The sequence below is a fragment of the Anomaloglossus baeobatrachus genome, chromosome 4, assembly GCF_048569485.1.
Source record: "Anomaloglossus baeobatrachus isolate aAnoBae1 chromosome 4, aAnoBae1.hap1, whole genome shotgun sequence".
NCBI classification, from domain to species: domain Eukaryota; kingdom Metazoa; phylum Chordata; class Amphibia; order Anura; family Aromobatidae; genus Anomaloglossus; species Anomaloglossus baeobatrachus.
Window position 1 is genome coordinate 271498671 of NC_134356.1, and position 27485 is coordinate 271526155.

General features: G+C 46.3%; 1 protein-coding gene across 2 annotated transcripts in view; it reads left to right on the plus strand.

The window, feature by feature from the left end:
• The window catches only part of MDM1 (Mdm1 nuclear protein), a 155326-nt gene that overhangs the window by 36567 nt on the left and 91274 nt on the right, over window positions 1-27485 (plus strand). For both annotated transcript variants that reach the window (XM_075344829.1, XM_075344830.1), the window contains exon 6: window positions 14395-14534. In XM_075344829.1, coding sequence (XP_075200944.1) covers window positions 14395-14534 — 140 coding nt within the window. The remainder of the gene's footprint in view (window positions 1-14394; window positions 14535-27485) is intronic.

Consider the following 27485-nt stretch of genomic DNA (forward strand, 5'->3'; position numbering starts at 1 on the left):
CATGGCAACAGGCTTCTTACTGACACACAACTTTTTTCAATTTAAGTTTCAGCATTGGTTGTTACTGGAATTGAATATGTACCCAGACCCCCCCGTGCAGGGGACTGGTTCCAGGCTCTTCTTTTTGCAGTAGCAAAATGGTTTCTAAAGCTTAATTCCAGATAACCCGATGGCCTAAACTACTGTTCGGACTTGCGATACATTTTTTGAATAATGGGATACTTTGCCAGTATTAATATATATATATATATCCACCCCCACCCCCTTTTTTTTTTGCGAGGAAAAATTATCCCATTTATTCATGTAGCTTTTATTGATTTTTTCCATATTGAATTCTTCATATTAAAATTTAAAGAAATAATTCTTTTATATATAAAATTTATTAACATTCTCCTATACATATCATAGTTTTGACAAGCTACCTCTACCATTAAGTTTTGAAACTACCGATGCTATTTCTGAAGATATCCTCAACAATACTGTTTTTATGTTTGGTGTTTTGCAATTGTATTTGACATTTATGGCAATACCTCTGTAGTGAATATTCAATATTATGTATGTTACATGGCTATTTGACTCTATGTGGCTCTATGTGATCCCATTTACTCACCTGTTTCCCTATACAATCATGAAACTCCTGCTCCTCCTCCCCTATGTCTCACTAATGGAGTAACCTATTTCAGTAGCTTTGTGTTACAGAGGAAATGCTTATGATTAAGGACTCTTTTGCTTTTACCGCAGTCCAAAACGCGTAAAGTTTCCTCCTTTTGCTGGTACACCGCTTGGTCTCCACAGCACCTTTTTAATGATGGAAATAAAGATTTTGATGTTTTTATAATACGAATGTGCCGGATCCTTCCTTCCATTGCTTCTTACCCTTGTATTACCGGTTGGGACTTCCCGGTGAATGCCGTGCACTTGTGGACTCCAACCCCCAGACAGCAGATAAGCTGAAAAACTTCCTCCTCATAACATGGGGAGTGTCTGTTCTTGCTAAAACCTGCGGATTTATCTAGAAAATCCAGATAAATCCACAGGTTTTCCGCGGCAAAATCTGCGGGTACAGAGTCCCGTGGGCACATAGCTTTAAAGAGCCCCAAGTATGGAGAGCAAGTCCCGAGTTGGGAAAGTTATAAACCCTTGCGTTTTGGCGTTTTCTGACATCCTCACCCTGAATGTGTCTTTTAACTATTTCACTGTCAAAAGCGCAAAAACTGCCAAGTCTGCCATGATGGACATGAGTAATATGTTTTTCAGCATCAGCTTTATTGTCCTTGTTTGATGTCATGGAGATGTTGTAAAGCTCTGTGTTTTAAGGGGTCGTATAGTACATCTAGTATTCCGAACACTCCTCCACATACACTACACTGGATGTATCACACGTAATGTAATCATGAGTTGGGCATGTTTTCTTCTTTCTACATTTCCACATTTCCACATTTTAAACAGATTTTTACTGCATTCAGAAAACTCATTATTATGCAGCCATAGCCTTGGGACTTGCTCTCCATGCAGGCTATATTTATAGTGTGAAATCCTGTTATTGAAACAGCAGTGTTGGTTATTTTTTTGACTAGATTACGGTAATTTTATGATTTAATGTTTATGCCTTTCTTATGGTATCCTATGATTATGCTAATTAACCCATTCCTACTAAGGCTAATTTTAGTTCGTCCTCATCTTCCAAGAACAATAACTTTTTTATTTTTCTGGCAACATAATCATATGAGAGCTTGTTTTTTGCAGGACAAGTTGTACTTTTGAGTGACACCATTCATGTTATCATATGATGTACAGGAAAGCGGGAAACCAATTTCAAGCCTGGCAAAATTGCCAACAACAAGTGCAATTCTTCAATAGTTTTTTTTTTTTGTGTTTTTTATTTAGAATGTTTATTTTATGGTGAAAATGACCTGGCGTTATGATTCTTCAGATCACTAGATTATGCAGATACCAAACATGCATAGTTTTCATTTTTATTTAATTGCTGAAAAAAATTTGGGCTCATAATGTTTTACATCTTTGCTCGATGTGGCTGTCTGAGGTCTTGTTTTTGGCACCCTGTGCTGCCATTTAATTGATGCCATTTTCATTTTGGAGTAGATCAAATGTTTTGGTTGTCTCCTATTGCATTTCATTTCAGTGTTACGGCGGCCGAAAAAATGTAATTCTATCCCTGCAATTGTCCTTCTCATTACACTATTTAATGATCAGGTCATAGATCGCCCTTTTACGGATGTAGCGATATTAAATATGTGTACTACTGTATTTTTAATCGGGGTTAAGGGGATGATTTGAACTTTTTAGGTTTTTTTTTTTCCTAGAAGTCAAAGTCACATGGCCGTTGATGGGTGCATACTATGATGCACCCCAATGCCCAGCATTCAGTGAATACAGCTGTATTTTACAGGTTGACTGCTTTGAGCAGAACTCTGCTCCTCTGGCTGCTGTTAGAGGCAGATGATGGCTGAATATCGCAGTCATCATCTGTTGGGTAGATGCAGGCTCTGCACACATTAAAGTCAGGGGGCCAACATATGACATAAATGTACGTCATGTGTTGGTAAGGGATTAACTTGCAATTGGTACGTGTATTTAATGTCACTTTCTGCTTCAGTTCACATGCTATGATTAAAGGGAATCTGTCAGCAGGTTTTGGCTATGTAAGCGACAGCATGTTGTAAGAGTTCAAAAACAAAAAGCAACTGCATTTCCCTTATCAGTGTGTACAATTGTTTAGGTAAATTAAAGGGTTTTCTACCCTGTTATTAACATTGCAGGACTAGAAACTCATGTGCACTGCAGGCTAACATGCACCTTCCTGTGATTGACACCTCAGGCAATGCACAATCTCTATTGAGAGCCTGGTGTGGATGGGGACAGCTCCCTGGGCTCAGCTACATGCTTAAAACGGAATTCCTTGATTGTGTGAGAATGACTGTGCCCAGTAATCTATGTGATACACCATTGGATTCAGAATCTCCTTGCCTATGTTGCTGTCAGATAAGGTAGCAAAAACTTGTTGACAGATTCCCTTTTAAGGCCTCATTCAGATATCCATTATTTTTATGCACGCAAAAATATTATTCTAGAGTCATCAGTGTTTGGATCCGAGTTAGTAAATAAATATATTCTGCAATTTATTAATTGCAATCACGGATTGCACACTGATGTCATCTGTGTGCTGTCCATTAGACCTATATGGCTTTTTTTCATCCGTGACACTGATAAAATAAAAAAAACAGATGTGAACAGCCTGCAGACTATCATGGATGTGCTATATCTGTGAAAAACATCTATAGAACACATACATGAAAAATGGACACTTAAAGAGGTGGTTCACTACTCAGCATAGTGGCCACACATCAATGTAAAGCTCATAAAGAAGGCTTTTTTCAAATAACTTGTGTAGTCAATTGTGCCTTTGAGCGGTGCTATTGCGGTTCACTCATCCCCATCATGTGACCTCCGGGCTCCATGACCTCTGAGATCCGATGATGTCACGCCAACTTTAAATTGACCCATCATCACCACAGTCGGCCCCATTTTCCTTGAGTGACTGGGCTGTTGGTGGAGTTTCACCGCTCGTCACACCCCAGCATCGCTCCTGCTTGCTGTGCTCTGCAGTTAAGGAGAGAGCAGGGAGATGCTGGGCTGTAACGAGCGGTCAAACTCCGCCCACAGACCAGTCACTCTCGGAGATTGGGGCTGGCCGCGGTGATGTCAGGTGAGCTGGAAGTTGACGTCACATAACCAGATCTCCGAGGTCACAGAGCCCGGGGGTCATGTGATGGGGATGAGCGGACCGCAATAGCACCGCCTAGAGGCACTATTGACAACACAAGGTATTTGAAATAAGCCTTCTTTATAAGGTTTACATATATGTGTGGCCACTATACTCAGTAGTGAACCACCCCTTTAATGCTCTTAAGTGTATTTGAAATGCTTGAAACCTATGAGCTGCACTTGTTACTTTACTTGATGCTTTCAACTTGGATTTTATCTGATGATCATTGATAGAAGTAGAAAAATAAAATGTTTTAATCCCTATGCTATAAACCTACATCTGACCAACCAGAGAAATGTTATAATCTAATAAAATAGAAAACAATACCAAAATATGTAGTTTTTAGTAATCCATATGACCACCCAAAAATGAAGATAAAAGTTTAAAGGCTCCTGATTAAAGCAGGAAAAGACAAGGCTGTGTGGTCAATGGCATATCCCACTATGGCTGCAAGGTGAGCATACAAAACGTAGCTACAAGTATAAGCACAAAAAGTTAACAATCAGAAAGTCATATAAATAAATAAATAACAGAAATCAATTAATAATACAAAAGGGGATTTCTTTTTCGCTCTATTGGGAGACCCAGACAATTGGGTGTATAGGCTATGCCTCCGGAGGCCGCACAAAGTACTACACTTAAAAGTGTTAGGCCCCTCCCCTTCTGCCAATACACCCCCCGTGCTCCCACGGGCTGCTCAGTTTTTTGCTTTGTGCGAAGGAGGTCAGACACGCACAGCACAGCTCCACAGATTAGTCAGCAGCAGCTGCTGACTAGGTCGGATGGAAGAAAAGTGGGCCCATATAGGGCCCCCAGCATGCTCCCTTCTCACCCCACTTTTGTCGGCGGTGTTGTTAAGGTTGAGGTATCCATTGCGGGTACGGCGGCTGGAGCCCACATGCTGTTTTTCCTTCCCCATCCCCCTTAGGGCTCTGGGTGAAGTGGGATCTTATCGGTCTCCAGGCACTGAGACCGGGCTTCATCCACAACTCCTGTGGAGCCTGATGGATAGGAGCCGATACCGTTCAGGGACATGGCCCTGCATCTTAAAGGTACTCTGTATCCCTATTGGGAACGCGCACGGCATCACCTCAGCTTTGCTGGGTGTGCTAGTGCACCGGGGACCGCGGCGCTGACCGGGTCTATATGTGCCATTACACACTCAGCGTCGCTGAGTGTGTTTATATGTAAGGGCTACCGCACTGACCGCCGTTGCCACGGGACACTGCGGCGCGGCTGGGACTTGTAGTTCGCCGGGGACTTTCACGCGACCGCGCTTTTACGGCGGCCGCGTTTATTACTACAGTCCCCGGCTTCATTGCGGCCTAGTTTCCCTTTTTTTTCTCCCGCCCTCAGCCCTGACAGGCAGGGGAAGGGCGGGACGCTGCACGGAGCGAGCAGCAATGAGGGCTGGAGTATGATTTACATGCTCCACTCCCCTCACTGTACACAGTATGAGCGCCCGTTTCGCGCTCTTTCTAGGCCACGCCCACAGCTTCCTCAGCTCGTCAGGACGCCGCAGCCATTCCTGTCAGCTCCACCGACGCTGCAGAGAGGGACATATTCATGGGAGACCCAGACACGGTCTCTGGTGGCCTCACAACTGCTTAGGCGGCTGGTAAACAGCACATGTGGTGCTAGCCCCATGGTGCTGTATTGTATGGGTACATTCTTTGTGTACTGTATATAATTTACACTGTATGAGTACAGTTCTTTCTGGCTATATACCCTATTGTGTTACTCAGGGAAAACTATAGCATGGCGCCCATAAAAGGCAGGGGTGCCAAAACACAGGCTTATTATGTTGCCTGCGCCGCATGTAAGACCCAGCTACAGGCAGGTTCCACTGACCCTCATTGTGTACAGTGTTCGACCCCTGTGACACTTCCTCAGCCGGATCCTCTGCTAAGAGGGACCCAGGGGGAGCCACCTGTTGACACTGTCCAGGTGACGGGGACTGAGTTTGCAGCCTTTAAGGATCAACTCTCTGAGACTATGGCTAAGATACTAGAAGCCTTGCAGTCCAGACCGGTATCTCAGCAAAGGGACTCTGTTGAATCATTGTTCCCTGACCCCCCTCAGTTGGACCAACAATGTCCTCACGGGGTATCTCATACATCCCAGACGGAGGGTTCGGACTTAGAACCTAGCCCCAGATCGTCTAAGCGAGCCCGCTTAGAATTTCCCTCGACATCATATTGTTTAGGGTCTCAGCGGGGGGATTCTCTGGTTGATGATGCGGAAACAGCTGATCAGGATTCTGATCCTGGGAGCGCTCTCAATCCTAATTCTCCAGACGGGGACGCCATAGTGAATGATCTTATTGCATCCATTCATCAGTTGCTGGATATTCTTCCCTCAGCCCCTCCGGCGGAGGAGTCTGATTCTCAGCAGGAGAAATTTCGCTTCAGGTTCCCCAAGCGTACACAGAGTATGTTTCTAGACCACTCTGATTTCAGAGAGGCAATCCAGAATCACCATGCTTGTCCGGATAAGCGTTTCTCTAAGCGCCTTAAGGATACACGTTATCCTTTTCCCCCGGAAGTGGTTAAAGGTTGGATTCAATGTCCCAAAGTGGATCCTCCAATCTCCAGACTGGCGGGTAGATCCATACTTGCAGTGGAAGATGGGGCCTCGCTTAAAGATGCCACTGACAGGCAGATGGAGCTCTGGATGAAATCCATCTATGAAGCTATCGGAGCTTCTTTTGCCCCAGCATTCGCAGCCGTATGGGCTCTACAAGCTATATCAGCAGGTCAAGCGAAAATTGAAGCGGCCGCGCCAATTACCTCCCAGACCTCGGCAATTGCGTCTTACGCTATGAATGCTGTCCTGGACTCTGTGAGCCGTACGGCAGTTGCGACCGCCAATTCGGTAGTAGTCCGCAGGGCCTTGTGGCTACGGGAGTGGAAGGCAGATTCCGCTTCCAAAAAAGCGTTTAACCGGTTTGCCAATTTCTGGCGACAGGCTCTTTGGCGAGCGCCTGGATGAAATCATCAAACAATCCAAGGGAAAGGATACATCCTTACCCCAGTCCAAGCAGAACCTCTCCCAACAGAGGAGAGGGCAGTCGAGGTTTCGGTCCTTTCGGGGCGCGGGCAGGTCCCAATTCTCCTCGTCCAAAAGGTCTCAGAAAGAACAAAGGAACTCTGATGCATGGCGGTCTAAGTCACGTCCTAAAAAGGCCATTGGGAGCACCGCTAACAAAGCGGCTGCCTCATGACTTCTACCTCCTCTAGTAGCATCCTCGGTCGGTGGCAGGCTCTCCCGCTTTTGCGACACCTGGCTGCCACAAATAAAAGACCGCTGGGTGAGAGACATTCTGTCTCACGGTTACAAGATAGAGTTCATCTCTCGTCCCCCGACTCGATTCTTCAGGTCTTCTCCGCCTCCCGAGAGAGCCGAGGCTCTTCTGCAGGCGCTGGGCACTCTGAAGGCAGAAGGAGTGGTGGTCCCTGTTCCTCTTCATCAACAGGGCCACGGTTTTTACTCCAACTTGTTTGTGGTCCCAAAGAAGGACGGGTCTTTCCGTCCTGTCCTAGACCTGAAACTTCTCAACAAACACGTAAAGACCAGGCGGTTCCGGATGGAATCCCTTCGCTCCGTCATCGCCTCAATGTCCCAAGGAGATTTCCTTGCATCGATCGATATCAAAGATGCTTATCTCCACGTTCCGATTGCCCCAGAGCACCAGCGCTTCTTGCGCTTCGCCATAGGAAACGAACACCTGCAGTTCGTGGCACTGCCATTCGGCCTGGCAACAGCCCCACGGGTTTTCACCAAGGTTATGGCTACTGTAGTAGCGGTCCTCCATTCTCAGGGTCACTCGGTGATCCCGTACTTGGACGATCTGTTGATCAAGGCACCCTCTCTAGAGGCATGCCAACACAGCCTCGACGCTACCCTGGAGACTCTCCAGAGTTTCGGGTGGATCATCAATTTTCCAAAGTCAAATCTGACACCGGCCCAATCGCTCACATACCTTGGCATGGAGTATCATACCCTCTCAGCGATAGTGAAGCTTCCGCTGATCAAGCAGCGGTCACTACAGACAGGGGTACAATCTCTCCTTCAAGGCCAGTCACACCCCTTGAGGCGCCTCATGCACTTCCTGGGGAAGATGGTGGCAGCAATGGAAGCAGTCCCTTTCGCGCAGTTTCACCTGCGTCCTCTTCAATGGGACATCCTACGCAAATGGGACAGGAAGCCGACGTCCCTCGACAGGACCGTCTCCCTCTCTCAGGCGACCAAAGCTTCCCTTCGGTGGTGGCTTCTTCCCACTTCATTGTCGAAGGGGAAATCCTTCCTACCCCCATCCTGGGAAGTAGTCACGACGGACGCAAGTCTGTCAGGGTGGGGAGCGGTTTTTTCTCCACCACAGGACTCAGGGTACGTGGACCCGGCAAGAGTCCTCGCTTCAGATCAATGTTCTGGAAATTCGGGCAGTGTATCTTGCCCTGAAAGCGTTCCAGCAGTGGCTGGAAGGCAAGCAGATCCGAATTCAGTCGGACAATTCTACAGCGGTGGCATACATCAACCACCAAGGCGGCACACGCAGTCGACAAGCCTTCCAGGAAGTCCGGCGGATTTTGATGTGGGTGGAAGCCACGGCCTCCACCATATCCGCAGTTCACATCCCAGGCGTGGAAAACTGGGAAGCAGATTATCTCAGTCGCCAGGGCATGGACGCAGGGGAATGGTCCCTTCACCCGGACGTGTTTCAGGAGATCTGTTGCCGCTGGGGGGTGCCGGACGTCGACCTCATGGCGTCCCGGCACAACAACAAGGTACCAACGTTCATGGCACGGTCTCAAGATCCCAGAGCTCTGGCGGCACACGCCTTAGTTCAGGATTGGTCGCAGTTTCAGCTCCCTTATGTGTTTCCTCCGCTGGCACTGTTGCCCAGAGTGTTACGCAAGATCAGGGCCGACTGCCGCCGCGCCATCCTCGTCGCTCCAGACTGGCCGAGGAGGTCGTGGTACCCGGATCTGTGGCATCTCACGGTCGGCCAACCGTGGGCACTACCAGACCGACCAGACTTGCTGTCTCAAGGGCCGTTTTTCCATCTGAATTCTGCGGCCCTCAACCTGACTGTGTGGCCATTGAGTCCTGGATCCTAGCGTCTTCAGGGTTATCTCAAGAAGTCATTGCCACTATGAGACAGGCTAGGAAACCAACGTCCGCCAAGATTTATCACAGGACGTGGAAAATTTTCCTGTCGTGGTGCTCTGCTCAGGGTTTTTCTCCCTGGCCATTTGCATTACCTACTTTTCTGTCTTTCCTTCAATCTGGACGGGAAAAGGGTTTGTCGCTCGGTTCCCTTAAGGGACAAGTTTCAGCGCTCTCTGTGTTTTTCCAGAAGCGCCTAGCTAGACTTCCACAGGTACGCACGTTCCTGCAGGGTGTTTGTCACATCGTTCCACCTTACAAGCGGCCGTTAGAACCCTGGGATCTAAACAGGGTGCTGATGGTTCTTCAGAAACCACCATTCGAGCCAATGAGAGATATTTCTCTCTCACGCCTTTCGCAGAAAGTGGTTTTTCTAGTAGCAGTCCCTTCACTTCGGAGAGTGTCTGAGCTAGCAGCGTTGTCGTGCAAAGCCCCTTTTCTGGTTTTTCACCAGGACAAGGTGGTTCTACGTCCGGTTCCGGAATTTCTTCCTAAGGTGGTATCCCCCTTTCATCTCAATCAGGATATTTCCTTACCCTCTATTTATCCTCATCCAGTTCACCAAGGTGAAAAGGATTTGCATTTGTTAGATCTGGTGAGAGCACTCAGACTCTACATTTCTCGTACGGCGCCCCTGCGCCGCTCGGATGCACTCTTTGTCCTTGTCGCTGGCCAGCGTAAAGGGTCACAGGCTTCCAAATCAACCCTGGCTCGGTGGATCAAGGAGCCAATTATCGAAGCTTACCGTTCGGCTGGGCTTCCGGTTCCCTCAGGGCTGAAGGCCCATTCTACCAGAGCCGTGGGAGCGTCCTGGGCTTTGAGGCACCAGGCTGCGGCTCAACAGGTGTGTCAGGCGGCTACCTGGTCGAGCCTGCACACTTTCACGAAGCACTATCAGGTGCATACCTATGCTGCGGCGGATGCCAGCCTAGGTGGACGAGTCCTTCAGGCGGCGGTTGCCCACCTGTAGGAAAGGGCCGTTTTACGGCTCTCTTACGAGGTATTATTGTACCCACCCAGGGACTGCTTTTGGACGTCCCAATTGTCTGGGTCTCCCAATAGAGCGAAAAAGAAGGGAATTTTGTTTACTTACCGTAAATTCCTTTTCTTCTAGCTCTAATTGGGAGACCCAGCACCCGCCCCTGTTTTTTTGTGTACACATGTTGTTCATGTTGAATGGTTTCAGTTCTCCGAGTTTTCCTTCGGATTGAAGTTAAACCAGTTTATAATTATTTTTTCCTCCTTCTTGCTTTTGCACCAAAACTGAGCAGCCCGTGGGAGCACGGGGGGTGTATTGGCAGAAGGGGAGGGGCCTAACACTTTTAAGTGTAGTACTTTGTGCGGCCTCCGGAGGCATAGCCTATACACCCAATTGTCTGGGTCTCCCAATTAGAGCTAGAAGAAAAGGAATTTACGGTAAGTAAACAAAATTCCCTTCTTGAAGCCCAATAAAGTGCATTGTGCAGTGTAAAGTATCTCACAACCCCTAATATAGAATACAGTGCACAATTGCAAAGGACATATTACCCACTAAACAGTACCATCATAAGTGTGCTAAGGGTTAAAGACCACACTGCCCAGTGCTCTGACCCTGGTTTTGCTTGCAGCTTTGTCATATGCTGATGTTAGCTGCTGGCCTCTAATTAGCCGGCGGATGGTATTGGTATAGCTGTGCAGAGAGTTTGTCTCTGTGTAGCGGCGGCAATATATTTTAATTGAATGTGCGTTTAAGGACTCCCATCCCATTCAACTGAAGTAAAGCGCAGACGTCGGTGGCCCCCTGGACCAGGCCGCAATCGGCAAGATGTCTACAGGCGACAACCCCTGGTGTAAACCGAGCGCAGTCAGTGCTAAACAGACCCAATAACATTTTAAAGATAATATTGCCATCTAGTGGCTGATTGAATTATTGGACCTAAATTATGTGTCATTTTGTATTAGCCTTCTGGTTTATAGTAGGAACTAGCTCTAGTACCCGGCATTGCCTGGGATAGTAACTGTCTCTCTGTCTCTCTCCCAGTCTGTCTGTCTGTCGCTGTCTCTCTGTCTGTCTCTTTACTTGTCTGTCTGTTTCTATCTCTCTGTCTGTCTTTGTATCAGTCTATATGTCTCTTTCTCTGTGTCTGTGTCTGTCTCTCGCTATCTCTGTGTCTGTCTCTGTCTGTGTCTGTCTGTCTCTTTCCCCGTCAGTCCGACTCTATCCCCGACGGGCTGTCTCTATTCCCGTCTGCCTGTCTCTATCCCTGTCTGCCTGTCTCTGTCTGCCTCTTTCCTTGTCTGTCTCTATTTCTGTTTCTTTCTCAGTCTGTCTCTATCAAGGTCTGTCTCATTCCTCATCTGTCTTTGTCTCTTTCCCCGTCTGTCTCTTTCACCGTCTGTCTCTGTCTCTATCTCTCTGTCTCTTTCTGTCTCCCCACAGACATCATATTACCTCACACATAAGCTTCTTAGACTAACAATATCCTTTGTTCCTATAGCAACCAATCACTGCTGTTAACCTGTAGTTCCAGGCTCCATTCACTTTAATGGAGGCATGTTTTTTGGAGAGTAACTGTAAAACGCGGGGTTAAATTTTCCTGTCAACACATAGTCTATGACGTTCCCTGAGTCACATGAGGCGTCTGTGCAAAATTTCGTGATTTGAAATGTGGCGGTGCGGATTCCTTTAGCGGACATACACACAGACACCCAGCTTTACATATTAGATTTTATGTATGTTATAGAGGACTAAAGCGAAAAAGGATGAATAAAATTAATAAATAAATAATGAATAATAAGTATAAGTAAAAATGATGGAAAATAAAATAAATGATAGTTCTTATATATGTGTAAGAACAGAAATGTGAAAATATCATATAATTAGTAAAGAGCATTGATGACAAAATAATCAAACATTATATTTGATGTGAAATACTGTATGTGTAATATTGAAAGTTGCAAAATGTGAGATAAAATACAGACTAAATAAATATATTAGGAAACTTCTCTTATGCATTGCAATGTTAATCACGGATTGCACACTGATGCCATCGTTGTGCTGTCCATTAGATATATACAGCCGATTTTCATCTGCAATGCTGATTAAAAAAAAACAAAAAAACAAAACAGACATGTGAAACAAGACATACCGTATTTTTCGGACCATAAGACGCACTTTTTCCCCCCCAAATGTTGGGGGAAAGTGGGGGGTGCGTCTTATGGTCTGAATGTGGCTCTGGGGAATGAGGGTGCTGTGGTGGAGTGGGTCATCGGGGGCACGAGCAGGCTGCAGCAGCCTGCCGTGACCACGTGGACCCGCTCATTTAATATGCACGCCCATCCCCCGCCCATCATCCCTCAGCGCTGAAGCCGGTGGTGACAGGTCGGTGGGATGATGGGCGGGGGATAAACAGCCGGCCCACATGATCACACCTGGCAACTACGGCCTGGAGTGATCATGTGCGGCTGTATTCACTGCTCCCCGCGCATCATCATCAGCGCGGGGAGCAGTGAATCCGTGTACAGTACTCACCGTTCCCCTGCAGCATCGCTCATCCTCCCGTCTGTGTCAGCGGCAGCACCGCTGAGTGGAGCCGTCCCCGTTACCCTGCTGCATCGCGATCATCTCCTGTGTCTGTGCCGGCGGCTGGGTGGAGACTAGCGGTGCGCACAGCGATGACGTCATCGCTGTGCGCACGTGTCCACATGCAGCCGCCGGCACAGACACAGGAGATGATCGCGATGCAGCAGGGTAACGGAGACGGCTCCACTCAGCGGCGCTGCCGCTGACACAGACGGGAGGACGAGCGATGCTGCAGGGAGTGAGGTAAGGTGAGGTGAGTATGAACGTTTATTTTTTTTTTATGTGCCACAGGATGCGGCCATACACCAGGATGGGGGTATATTATGAGCAGGATGGGGTCATATGAGCAGGATGGTGGCATCTGAGCAGGATGGGGTCATATGAGCAGGATGGGGGCATATGAGCAGGATGGGGGCATATGAGCAGGATGGGGGCATATGAGCAGGATGGGGGCATATGAGCAGGATGGGGGCATATGAGCAGGATGGGAGTATATGAACAGGATGGGGGCATATCAGCAGGATGGGGGCATATGATCAGGATGGGGGTATATAGCAGGATCAGGGTATACGAGCAGGATGGGTTATATAGCAGGATGCGGCCATATGCCAGTATATAGCAGGATGCGGCCATATGGCAGGATGACGGTATATAGCAGGATGAGGGACATATACTGTATATACAAGGCAGGAGGATCATTACTAGGATGCGGCACCTTAGTAGAGAATTTGGGGACATTACCCCCATAACAGTGTCAGGAGCAGATCCTCGCCCCATAACCGTGTGTCATGACCACATTTTTTGCTTAAAATTTTATTTTCCTCCTCTAAAACCAGGTTGCGTCTTATGGTCCGGTGCATCTTATAGTCCGAAAAATATGGTAAGTAAGAATTAATTAATCCAATACATAATATCATCCACAATTGGGGCGCCCCTTGAGAAAGCAAGCTACACTAACTTACGTCCGGGAAACAGCTGAGGCGATCCTATTTTCCATATGGGTAAATATTTCCTTCTAATGATCTTAAACAATTGTGGATGATACGTATTGGATTAATTAATTCTTATGTCTGTGAGCAAGAATAATATATGGAAGGCATTTACTCATGATGCACTCGTAACTTTATGCAGTATATAAATGCTTTGCTGCACAATGTGATGCTGTATTTTAAACCATACTGCCCTCTAGTGCATGAAAAACAAATTAAAGACAAAAGTGAATCTTTCTTTTTTGACACTGCAGCAGAGTAGATAAATGTAAGAGAGGACATAATTATTTTTGATCAAGCAGCTGATTTACAGTGTGAATTTGGATTATATTTTGGAAATAACTACTATATTTTTTATGTTTTGTATGTATAAAAAGGTTTTTTTTTATAATTGTTGACATTGACTCATGGTTCTCCTGATTTTGATTATAAGCTTGAGTCGCGGCACATTTATACTAGTCTGAAATACATTTGTGGGACTTTTATGTTAAACTAAGATAGTACTTGCCTTCCCCCAGATCCGTGCCTGCTCAGCGGTACTGCTCTGATCTCTGTGTTTTGGCAGCAGCTGTGACATCACTTCAAAACAGCACATTACCGCTGCTACAAATCACTTTTGCCATCTGCATTAGTAGAGCTCAGTTATTGGCTGCAGCGGTGGTATGGACTATCAATGTGATATCACTACTGCAGCAGCAGAGAGTCATCGCTGGACCTGGGGAGGGTGAGTGCGTAATTCAGTCCATTTGTGTTCAAGAAGAAAACGCCATTAATAATCTAAAATGCAAATTTTGTGTGAAAGTTTTCTTAATCTATACTTTGTCCCAAACTACGCTCATTTTTACCATTTATATATACTGTAGTAATCCTAATAATTTTTTTTGCAGCATAAAAAGAAAGACATTACTTCCCATGAAACTGCTCTTGCTTACATGGATACATCTGAGAAAGAACAAGAAGAAAAGGTTAAGAGAAAGATTCTCAAGGAAAAAATTATTCAACAAGTCAAAACGCCAAAGTATTATAGGTATGAGCAGTATTCATTCTGTAAGTATTAAAGGGATGGCTCTTTTTATGGCTACAGTACCTTACCCATGCTCAGCTGTTTCTGCATCTCAAATTTGCTTTCTTAGAGAGTACTCCTCTAAAATCGCTTTCCTAATGGAAATTTGTAAATAAATTGACAACTGGGTGTTAGAAATCTCTATGCGAATTGTGTGTGTCCCTACAGAGACTATTCCCTATAGTCTGGTTTGGGCTAAATGGAGCTAAGGAAAACATATTGTTCCTGAATGCCAAGACTGTAATAAAATTTAGTTTTTATTTGACTCTTATGATAAAATTATTTAAAAGGGACTTGTCACCTAATACATGCTGCCCAAACTGTGGTCAGCATGAATCAGATCCTGGATGCACGAATGCACGATTGCAGCCAGGCATATTATTCTTTGAAATACTCCAGCGTTGATAAGAAGATATAGTTAGAGATCTGGCTAGGGATAGGTGTAGCTGATCGGCTGCCACCCCTGGCTAGCTCTTCCCAGCGCCATGTCAGGTGTTCACAGGTCTGTCCCTATGTACATACAACAGAGAGACCTGTCAATCACCTATAGCAGCACTGGGTGGAGCCGGACTAGTGTCTCCCTACACTCTCAGATGTTTTCATTGTCCTGTTTTGGTTTGCTCTATTGCAGTCTGGGTTGGGATATACAGTATATATTCTCCCTTCACTAGATTTCCTTGCTGGGCTATATTTCTTGTTGCGTTAGTGCTAAGGAGCACCAGCCCTTTAGCGAAGGGACTTTCTCTGTATGTTTGTTTGTCTGCCTTCCCAACTCTTTTCCTTTCTCCTTTGTTAGGCTGGTGGTAGGTTATTCTTGTCTCTTTTATTAATCTCTCTTTCCCCCTTTTGTGAATGTGCTTTAAATTTCCTCACCTACTGTTTCCATCTACCTTTGCATAGTTTCCTTCTCCTGTTTAGCTGTACATATCGCCCTCACCTCTGGTTCATTAGGAGATATGAGAAATTCTTTCATTGTATTTTAGGGAGCCAGGTCCGAGGTGATGTGTTTAATTGTGCAGGTAGAGGTTTGCTTGTCTGCACAGGGACCAGTAGGATATGGGTGCAGCTTCTCTGTGTTTGTAGGCTTTATTGTTTCCATTACCAGGGTATAACAGTGTATATCTATCTGTGTAAATATCTAAGTCAGGCTATATAATAGATGCTGCTGGTCAGACTTGTCAATTGGATATACTCCTAAAAAAATCACATTGTTTATATTGTGTCATTGTCATATATAAAAGACTGCGTGTATATAGATAGCGCTCAGCATAAATGAGTACACCCTTTTGAAAAGTAACATTTTAATCAATATCTCACTCAACACAAGAACAATTTCCCAAATTTTCACAAGTCTTACAAATAATTTTTTTTTAAGCCATAACATGAAAGTAAGAGTAATATAATTTTCAGAACAGAATCTTCAGTTTTACTCAAATTAGTTGATGCTAAAATTAATGCACCCCACATCAAAAACTACTACATCTAGTATTTTGTATGAACTCCATGATTTTTAAGGAGCAAACCAAGTCTTCTAGGAATGCAATGAACAAATTGGTGACATATTGCAAAATCTGTCTTTTTTCATTTGGATCGACTTTTTTTTTTTTGCCTGGACGCTATGTACAGAGTGATGCTCAACTTGTCTCTTCAAGATTCTCCATTGGTGTTCGATTGGGTCCAGATCAGGAGACATACTTCGCCTGTGAATCACTTTCACTCTGTTCTTCTTCAGAAACGTATGAGTAGCCTAAAGGGGGCTTTACACGCTACGACATCGCTAATGCGAAGTCGTTGGGGTCACGGAATTGGTGACTCACATCCGGCCGCATTAGCGATGCCGTTGCGTGTGACACCTATGAGCGATTTTGCATCGTCGCAAAAACGTGCAAAATCGCTCATCGGTGACATGGGGGTCCATTCTAAAATATCGTTACTGCAGCAGTAACAAAGTTGTTCCTCGTTCCTGCGGCAGCACACATCGCTCCGTGTGACGCCGCAGGAACGAGGAAGCTCTCCTTACCTGCCTCCCGGCCACAATGCGGAAGGAAGGAGGTGGGCGGGATGTTACGTCCCGCTCATCTCCGCCCCTCCGCTTCTATTGGGCGGCGGTTCGGTGACGCAGCTGTGACGTCGCTGTGACGCTGAACGAACCGCCCCCTTAGAAAGGAGGCGGTTCGCCGGTCACAGCGACGTCGCCGGGCAGGTAAGTACGTGTGACGGGTCCGATTCGCCCGTGTCGCACAACAGATGGGGGCGGGTACCCACGCTAGCGATATCGGTACCGATTATCGCAGCGTGTAAAGCGGCCTTTAGATGAGCTTTGGTGTATTGTCATGTTAGAAAAGTGCACGTCTACCAAGTTCAAGGACTGATGGCAGCATCTTCTCTTTTCAATGCAGAGCAGTACATCATGACACGATCAATGAGATGTAGCTCGCTGACACCAGCAGCACTCATGCAGCCTCACATAAGGATATGTTTCACCGTGTATTTTTCATTGTGCTCCTCACCACCCCATGTAGTTTTGAAGCAATCGGTTCCAAAAAACATTTATCTTGATCTGGATCTGATCACTCCAGAGTATAGAGTCCAGTAGTCTTCATAGTTTTCAGCCCAAGACCTAGCAAATTGTAGCCAGGCTTTTTTTGCGCATGGGCTTTAGGAGAGGCTTCCTTCGCGGACGAAACCCATGTATGCCATTCCTGGGCAGTGTATGCTGTATTGTCGCAAGAAATGCTCAGCCTGATTTGGCTTTCTTCTTCTTTAGCTAATTGTAGTGAATTTGCATGTCTTTTTTTTTTTTTTTTTCTTTTTTTCTAACCTTTCTCATCCGAAGATGCTCCTGTTTAATTGCTAGCTTCCGTGATCGGTTTGGACGTCTCTGTGCATTTCCATCTCTGTTAAATATCTTTATTATTTTTGCTACAGTATTATGCCTGATAAGTAAACCTTTGCTGATCTTCGTGTAGCCTTCACCTTGCTTGTATAAAGAAATTATTTTCATTCTCTGTTCTTGTGACATTTCTCTTCCTTGTGGTGCCATTGCTGGCAGCGTGAAATGGGAAGGGGTTTTCTTTAAGTAACACCCTATTAAAGCCAACTATTTGATGGATACCTGTTTAATTAATGAGTACCGCAGTTAGAGTTGCCTGTGGTTGAATTCTTGTTAATTAGAATTTTGTAGTCTAAACTTAGCTTTGATCCTGAAAATTTCATTGAGGTGTACTCATCTTTGCAACATAATCTTTAAAGGGGTTATCTGGCTTATTTTGAGTTTTTTTCATTATTACACTATTGGGCTACATTGGGGCAGGTAAGTAGATAGAGACCACTTACCTGCCCTGCTGTCAGCCCCTCTCCCCCGGCTCAGAGTGGTCATGTGACCGCTCCTGCCGCAATTTTGCTGCTTCCGGTCATTTCATGTCTACATGGGCAGGGCCATGTTGACATGCAAATCTGGAACAGCATGTCGCCTCCCTGCTGGGCTGTACAGTGCGTGGAGTAACCGCCCCCGTTCCCTGCACCCTCCCACACATTCCCCTGCACCCCGTACTCTGCCCACAACCTCCCACACACTCCGTAGTCTCCCTCCCCCGCCTCCTGTGCCCAGCTACGTGCGCCCTGAATTCCAGCCAATTCAGTGTCCAGTTCAATAAGGCAAGGAACACTTGCTGTCAGATACACTGTCAGCGCTGTGTCCCCAGCGCTTTATCATGTTTACTGCCTGATGCCCTGGGGACTGTCTCCCCCCCCCCCCTCTCCCATGCGCGTTGTCTGTGTCATCATGGGTCACCTGTGTGTGTGCATCAGTCTGTGTCCCGCGCCAGCCCCTCGGATGCCCGCACTGCAGCGTGTCAGTGTTTGCCCCCCTTTGCAGTATAAGCTGATTCTCATCCTGCAGTGCGTGCAGCCGCGGGGATGACGAGCGCTGCTTGTCATCACTGCCTGTGCAGTCTGTGTCCCGCTCGCTGCCCGCACTGCAAGGTCAGTGTCTGCCCGCAGTATCAGCAGCTTCTCACGCAGCGGGGCTGGCAGGGAGCAGGACACTGACTGCTAAAGGTGGTGTCACACACAGCGACAACGACGTCGCTGTTACGTCACCATTTTCTGTGACGTTGCAGCGACGTCTCGTCGCTGTCGCTGTGTGTGACATCCAGCAACGAGCTGGCCCCTGCTGTGAGGTCGCCGCTCGTTGCTGAATGTCCAGCTTCATTTTTTGGTCGTCGCTCTCCCGCTGTGACGCACAGATCGCTGTGTGTGACAGCGAGAGAGCGACGAAATGAAGCAAGCAGGGAGCAGGAGCCGGCGTCTGGCAGCTGCGGTAAGCTGTAACCAAGGATATTTACCTTCGTTACCAGCCTCCGCCGCTCTCACGCTGCCAGCGCCGGCTCCTGCTCTGTGCACATGTAGCTGCAGTACACATCGGGTAATTAACCCGATGTGTACTGTAGCTAGGAGAGCAAGGAGCCAGCGCTAAGCAGTGTGCGCGGCTCCCTGCTCTCTGCACTGTGACATGTAGCTGCAGTACACATCGGGTTAATTAACCCGATGTGTACTGTAGCTAGGAGAGCAGGGAGCCAGCGCTAAGCAGTGTGCGCGGCTCCCTGCTCTCTGCACTGTGACATGTAGCTGCAGTACACATCAGGTTAATTAACCCGATGTGTACGGTAGCTAGGAGAGCAGGGAGCCAGCGCTAAGCAGTGTGCGCAGCTCCCTGCTCTCTGCACTGTGACATGTAGCTGCAGGTTAGATTAGATGAGATAATTACCTGCTGTGACGATCTCCTGCCTCCTGACGTCACCGCGGTCACTGCCTTCTCTGCCTGTCTCGCGGGCGGCCCGAGACTGTCACTAGCAGTGACGTCACGGGCTCTCGCGATACTGCGTAGAACGCGGCGGGCATAGAAGTCAGTGACAGCGCTGACGTCAGGAGAGCAGGAGATTGTTACTGCAGGTAATGATCTCATCTAACCTCCTGACGGCAGCGCTCGGCATCCCCTGCAGTGACCTGGGCTGACCTATTGATGTTAGCTCAGGTCACTGCATGGCTCTCCCAGCCAATGGGGAACATTTTGTTCTTCATTGACTGGGTGTCTCATTGACTATGGTATGGATCGCCGTGCGACCCCCTTATTGGATTACGCCGGACCCGGATTGGATTGTTCTTGTCAATAAATTGTTGAAAGAGGGAATGTGGGGAGTGTTGTTTCAAATAAAACTTTTTTTGTTGTCTATTTTTTATTTCTTACTGACTGGGTTGGTGATGGCGGGTATCTGATAGACGCCTGACCTCACCAACCCCAGAGCTTGATGCCAGGTGACATTACACATCTGGCATCAACCCCAGATATTACCCCGTTTGCCAACGCACCAGGGCAACGGGATGAGTTGGGGCAAAGCGCCAGGATTGGCACATCCAATGGATGCGCCACTTCTGGGGCAGCTGTAGCCTGCTATTTTTAGGCTGGGGAGTGTCCAATAACGGTGGACCTCCCTAGTCTGAGAATACCAGACCACAGCTGTCCGCTTTACCTTGGCTGGTGATGCAATTTGGGGGGGACCCCACGTTTTTTGTTTTAAATTATTTGTTTCATTTTAAATAGCGTGGGGTGCCCTCTGTTTTGGATTACCAGCTAAGGTGAAGCTGCCAGCTGTGGCTTGCAGGCTGCAGCCGTTTGCTTTACCCTAGCTGGCTAGCTTTAATTATTTATTTATTTATTGGCTAAATACAAGGCTAAGCACCCTTTAGTGCCACATGAAAGGCACTAAAGGGTGCCAGCTTAGAATATGCGGGGGGGGGGGTAGGACATTATATTGGTCTTTCTCATCTATTATCTATCCCTCTATCTATCCCTTGATTCATTCATCCATCTCTCTATTTATCCCTCTAGCTATCTGTCTCTATCTATCCCTCTATCTATCTAGCTGCTTCTGTTTCTTTGCAGTATGAAAAAAATAGGAAGGTACGCAGATGACACATGGACCATATACAGAACGGAACGGATGCCACACAGTTGCATCCGTGAAAAAACATGACCATTTTTTTGCAGACCGCAAAAACGGGGCAGTCCTGTGAATGTAGCCTAATCAAGAGGCTTATGAGGGTGATGTATTTAATTACAAAAAACTGTTTTTTCTTGGTGTATGTGTTTATTTACTGTCACTTACAGATTACTGCCCGTGATTGCACTTAGTAATCAACTCACCTGTGCGCGCTCCCGCAGTCCATGGTGCTGATCGCTGCCGCGGTGCAGCATCCGGCCGGCGGTGACCTCCGCAGCAGCTGCTTCCGGGTCGGCTGTGTCGCGCATAATGAATATGCGCGACAGTAATGAGCCGGCTTAGAAGCAGCAAGCTGCACGGGCTGCAGAGGACATCGCTGGAGCCGGGTGAGTTAAAATGTTTTTTATTTTAAAAGCACGTTTTTTTCTGGCACGTGTTTCACGGACCACACCACTGCGTGGTCTGTGGGACATCAGTGATGCCAGAAAAAAATGGACATGTCTCCGTGCGGCAATCACGCACACGCGAGTACGCTGCACAGAGACACGTGCAGTGAAAAATCACTGATGTGTGAGCAGACCCATTCATTATAAGGCTACTTTCACACATCAGTTTTCTGTATTCAGGCACAGTCCTTTTTTTTGCCGTATCCAACGTTTCCGTTTTTGTTGTGCAAACCGGAGCAAAACGGACCTACCGGATCCGTTTTTTAGCGGATCCGTTTAGGACGGATCCGTTAAAAAACGGATCCGGTAGGTCCGGTTTGCATCCGTTTTGCATCCGTTATGTCCGTTTTTTGACGGATCCGTTTTTTAAACACTAAACAAACAATTAACGAGTTCCGTATTCTGATTGGCTATTGGGAACATATAGTATATATACAGTATTTTGAAGCATATATGACAGAATGAAGACAGAGGCAAGCAGAAACCATGGATGCTATTCTTGCAAATTACACAAAGATCGCTGCAGATTTTATATTTGAGGCAAATCGCTTGGCTATCATCGTCAGAGAAAAGGAGCGACAGCGACTGAGGCGTCAGCGACATCGACGCTTTTGGATCCATCCCCTGACTGCACAGAGACTGACACGTGGGGTGTTTTCAACCCTATACCTGGAGCTCCGTGGAAACCATGAAAAATTCACAAGCTATGTCCGGATGTCAGTGATTAATTTTGACGTCCTCCTTGGCCTTGTTGCGGACAACATCCGTAAAACGGACACCTACAGCCGGTTCTCTATAACACCCGAGGAGCGTTTGCTGGTTACGCTTAGGTAAGTTTTTTTTTTTTAAATTGTATCCTCCTGTAAATTGACTTTTAACTGTAATGTGTTTGCTATTATTTTTTTATAATTATTGTCTTTCCTTTACAGATTCCTTGCAACTGGAGAGTCGCTTTCATCCCTCCACTACCAGTTTCGACTAGGAATTTCCACCATCTCGGGAATCATTAGAGACACTTGCCAAGCCTTGTGGGATTGCCTCCATGATGATTTCATCCCCCAGCCCACCAGGGACAGATGGCTTGCAATTGCTGAACAATACTATAACATTTGTCAGTTTCCAAATTGCCTTGGCTCAGTGGACGGCAAACATATAAGAATTGTGAAACCAGCTGCTTCGGGGTCAGAATACTACAATTATAAAAAGTATTTCTCAATTGTCCTAATGGCAATAACGGATGCGGACTACAAATTCATCTCAGTGGACATTGGCGCATATGGGAGATCCAATGACTCTCAGGTCTTCAAAATGTCCCCAATGGGGCGGCGAATCTATGGGAATACTTTTGATTTCCCTCCTGCAAGACCTCTTCCTGGCACATGTGAGCCCCCAATGCCCTTTGTTTTTGTGGCCGACGAAGCCTTTCAACTCTCCCAACATCTATTGAAGCCATATGCAAGCCGTGGATTGACGCAAACCCAAAAAATATACAATTACAGATTATCCAGAGCCAGAAGAATGGTGGAATGCTCCTTTGGGATACTAACCAGCAAATGGCGAGTGTTGTTAACAGCCATTAATTTAAACATTGAAACTGTGGATGAAATTGTGAAAGCATGTGTGGTACTGCACAATTTTGTTTTAACAAAGGAACCTTTGTCCTTGGATGACCAGAGTTTGGAATCCACCTCTTTGTCTGACTACACCAGTCCTGGATTTAGGAGTAGTGTTGCCTGTTCCACAATCCGTGACAAATATGCTGACTATTTTGTGTCCCCAGAAGGTAGAGTAGATTGGCAAGATCAAATGGTGTAAGATCTTTGTTTAGTTTTATAACAAATAAAAATAGTTAAAAATAAATTAAAAAATATCTTGTTAACTTTGTTAATTTTAATCTTTCACTCGCTTTAAAAATTTGTAATTTTTTCACCGTCAAATTACAACATGTTATGTTTTTGTATTACCTTATTATTAACTTAACTTGCAAAATAATATTCACCCCCAAAAAAAACAAGAACAAATAAATACTTTTCAACAAAAAACTTTTATTTTTATTACAAACATAAGTTATAAATTGGTATATCTTGGGCTTGGGGTGGAGATAGTACTGGAGGGGCTGACAGGTGGGAACACACGCACAGTTGGAGTATTGAGGGTGGAAAGTGGTGTTGGTGGTGGTGGTGGGGAAGTAACAGAAGGTGAAGGTGTGGTTGAGAAACCAAGAGGGAAACCAGGAGATGGGATGGGATTTGGTAAGGATTGAGGGGTGGAGTGGAGGGATTGGGAGACAGAAGAGGTGGCGGGTGAATTAGTGGCTTGAGTTGGGGTCATGACGGGTGTGGAAGGCGAGATGTGGTAGTGGGTAGGAAGTGTAGGGGCAGATGTGGTTGGGAGCTGGTACTGGGCCGCAGGCTGGTACTGGGCAGCAGGCTGGTACTGGGCAGCAGGCTGGTACTGGGCAGCAGGCTGGTACTGGGCAGCAGAGGGAGTAGGGACAATGGCTGGAGGAGGGGTGGGTGGAGGTGGTTGGGAGTCAACCTGCGCCAGAGCCTGCCGTGTGGCTTGCATTACATGCATCTGCTGGTCAAGAGATAGCTTTTCCATGCGCTCTAGTACGGCTTGAAAAAAACAATGATTGGGTGATTTACTTGCATCTAAATGCAGCCTGTCCAGACGCGTGCACAATTCGTGTGTATTTTTTTCCATATTGGCATTTATGAAGCTAAAAGATGCACGATTTTGTTCTGATAATAATTGAATGGCGTTCTGGAAGGCTGCATTTAGATGCAAGAACTCGGGCGCATAGCTCTTTTCCTGACCCCTATGACGCTGACGCCCAGAACCCAAAGGTGTTCTACTGAGGGCAGCAGTGTCAGAGGGGTGGGGTAGGGGAAAAGCTATCTCATCACCAGCAGCTTCAGGTAATGAAGTCTCACGGGAAGCTCCAGCGCAGGTGGATGGGACAGATGTAGATGGAAGGGAAGGTTCAGATGGGTGGGGTCTGTGCGTGTGTTCACCAGTGGCGGACTGTTCAGGGATCGCTCCTGTCGGGTTCGATGCAGGCTCCTGAGTGCTGCAGACGGTGCTGGTAAAAAGAGGAAAAACAAAATAATAATTAATTTAATTGCTATACAGTGCCACAGAAAAAAAAAAAAAAGGCAAAAAAATCAGACATAAAATATTATACTTTGTACATATTTTGGGGAATATTTACCTTCTGCACACCATAGTTGTCCGGAGGAACGACAACGCTCTAAAGTAACGGTACTTCGATCTGCGTCCTCCGGATCCACTCGGGGCCTGCATCTCTTGATTTAACTCCTTTTTGAAGTGATCCCTGATAGACCGCCACCGCTTTTGTAGTTTGTCACCTGAAAGTGGAAAACACAAAGTGGTTAGTATACAACACATTACATCCTGCAGCATAACCTACTGAACTGTGAATACTTACGCTGTTTCTTCTGGCCACGAGAATTGAGCTCCCCCCAACCTTCTACCGCTGCGTGGCATACCTCGTCCCAGAGTCGACGGGTTACGATAGTATCAGCGTGGCGGCGGTCAGCCATGTTCCACAGCGGCTCCCTCTCTCTAACTTCATCGATGAGGAGGTCGATGTTGAGAAATCCGGCCTCCTCACCGTCAGAATCGGGAGCACGCTGTGATGCCTGTTCAAAGAAAGAAAAAAGAAATTAAAATAAAAAATAGACAAAAAATCACACTGACATGAAAAAAAAAACAAAAAAAAAAAACTTACAGTATGACCACCGCCACCTCGACGACGACCCTGGGACGGTCTTGGGGGAGCTCTATCGTGAGCCCTAGAAGTTGAAGCCTTTAGTGAATAAAAAAAAAAAACATTATTTACTTATGTGTTTGGTGTGCTGTGGTAAACAATTCCTGTATGAAACTTACACTCTGACCGCCCGCTCCGTGTATTTCTCCACCCCTTCCGTCCTCTTCTGGCAGCATCTCCTGTGATGTTTCGGCCACCTGTGTAAATGTCGTTTATTTAAAAAATTTTTTTGTTTTTTTTAAAAAAAAAAAAAAAAAAAAAAATACCTCAGTTTGTGAACCGAAGGGCGGGCTACCAGAAGACGACATATTTTATTACAGGCCACGCACACCAACTTGATGGGCCAAACTTTTCCGTCAACACTGCACCTGCAAAAAAAGAAAAAAAAATGTCTAAGTACATGTACGCAGCTCACAGCAGTGATCTGTGGACAGTATTGTGGACATTACCTCTGGAACACTGTCCTCCAAATTCGCACTGACTGCAAACGGACACAGGAACTGGCTGTTCTCAAATTTTCCGTCAACACTGCACCTGCAAAAAAAGAAAAAAAAATGTCTAAGTACATGTACGCAGCTCACAGCAGTGATCTGTGGACAGTACTGTGGACATTACCTCTGGAACACTGTCCTCCAAATTCGCACTGACTGCAAACGGACACAGGAACTGGCTGTCCTCAAATTTTCCGTCAACACTGCACCTGCAAAAAAAGAAAAAAAAATGTCTAAGTACATGTACGCAGCTCACAGCAGTGATCTGTGGACAGTACTGTGGACATTACCTCTGGAACACTGTCCTCCAAATTCGCACTGACTGCAAACGGACACAGGAACTGGCTGTTCTCAAATTTTCCGTCAACACTGCACCTGCAAAAAAAGAAAAAAAAATGTCTAAGTACATGTACGCAGCTCACAGCAGTGATCTGTGGACAGTACTGTGGACATTACCTCTGGAACACTGTCCTCCAAATTCGCACTGACTGCAAACGGACACAGGAACTGGCTGTTCTCAAATTTTCCGTCAACACTGCACCTGCAAAAAAAGAAAAAAAAATGTCTAAGTACATGTACGCAGCTCACAGCAGTGATCTGTGGACAGTACTGTGGACATTACCTCTGGAACACTGTCCTCCAAATTCGCACTGACTGCAAACGGACACAGGAACTGGCTGTTCTCAAATTTTCCGTCAACACTGCACCTGCAAAAAAAGAAAAAAAAATGTCTAAGTACATGTACGCAGCTCACAGCAGTGATCTGTGGACAGTACTGTGGACATTACCTCTGGAACACTGTCCTCCAAATTCGCACTGACTGCAAACGGACACAGGAACTGGCTGTCCTCAAATTTTCCGTCAACACTGCACCTGCAAAAAAAGAAAAAAAAATGTCTAAGTACATGTACGCAGCTCACAGCAGTGATCTGTGGACAGTACTGTGGACATTACCTCTGGAACACTGTCCTCCAAATTCGCACTGACTGCAAACGGACACAGGAACTGGCTGTCCTCAAATTTTCCGTCAACACTGCACCTGCAAAAAAAGAAAAAAAAATGTCTAAGTACATGTACGCAGCTCACAGCAGTGATCTGTGGACAGTACTGTGGACATTACCTCTGGAACACTGTCCTCCAAATTCGCACTGACTGCAAACGGACACAGGAACTGGCTGTTCTCAAATTTTCCGTCAACACTGCACCTGCAAAAAAAGAAAAAAAAATGTCTAAGTACATGTACGCAGCTCACAGCAGTGATCTGTGGACAGTACTGTGGACATACCTCTTCCCTGGAGCACTGGACTGGAGGACAGCAGAAGTTGAAGTCAGGAACCAACGGCAGGAAGTGTGTAGAATGTGCTGGATCCTTTTATAAGTTTTGGGATGATGAAAAAAAAAATTTGCGCATGCTCTGTTTACCAAACCGGATGCGGTCACCGCATCCGGTTTAAACCGCATTGCGCCGGATCCGGCATGCATAGACACCCATTGTATACAATGCCGTATTGCGCCGGATCCGGCAGAATGCGGTTATTTTAAGGGGACAAAAAACGTTACATGATACGTTCTATCCGGCCGCCGCATTCAATTATTTTGCCGCATCCGGAAAAAAACGGATGCAACGCAAAGCCATCCGGTACAATCCGGCAACAATGCAAGTCTATGGGGAAAAACCGGATGCGGTACCGGATCCGTTTTACCCGTTTTTTTCCGGATTGAACCTGATGGCAAAAAACTGATGTGTGAAAGTAGCCTAATGGGTCTGCGTATGTCAGTGATTCTGGTACGTTTAAAAAAAAGCACAAACGTCCCAGAATCACTGACATGTGAAAGGGGCCTTACACAGTATTCATTTATCTATAAGGGGTGAGGAACATGTAACAACTCTTTCTGTTACCATTGTGGATGGGATGTGAGCTGATTGCTGTGTCACAGATGAGAGAAGCTGGATCTCTGCTCTGTCACATGCTGAGAGGTCAGGTGCCGGGCAGAATACTGACAGCCATTGAATGTGCAGAGGGAGGGCAGGGGACGTTTCTGGACAGTGAGGCTGGGTGGTGCCAGCTCTGACTGAGGTTTGGCAACCAAGAATACAGGAAATTGTCATGTTTGTTGGAGCTGAATGTAAACAGAGAGCTGCAGAGAATAAAGGGTGAATTCAAGAGGAACAAAAGTTAGAA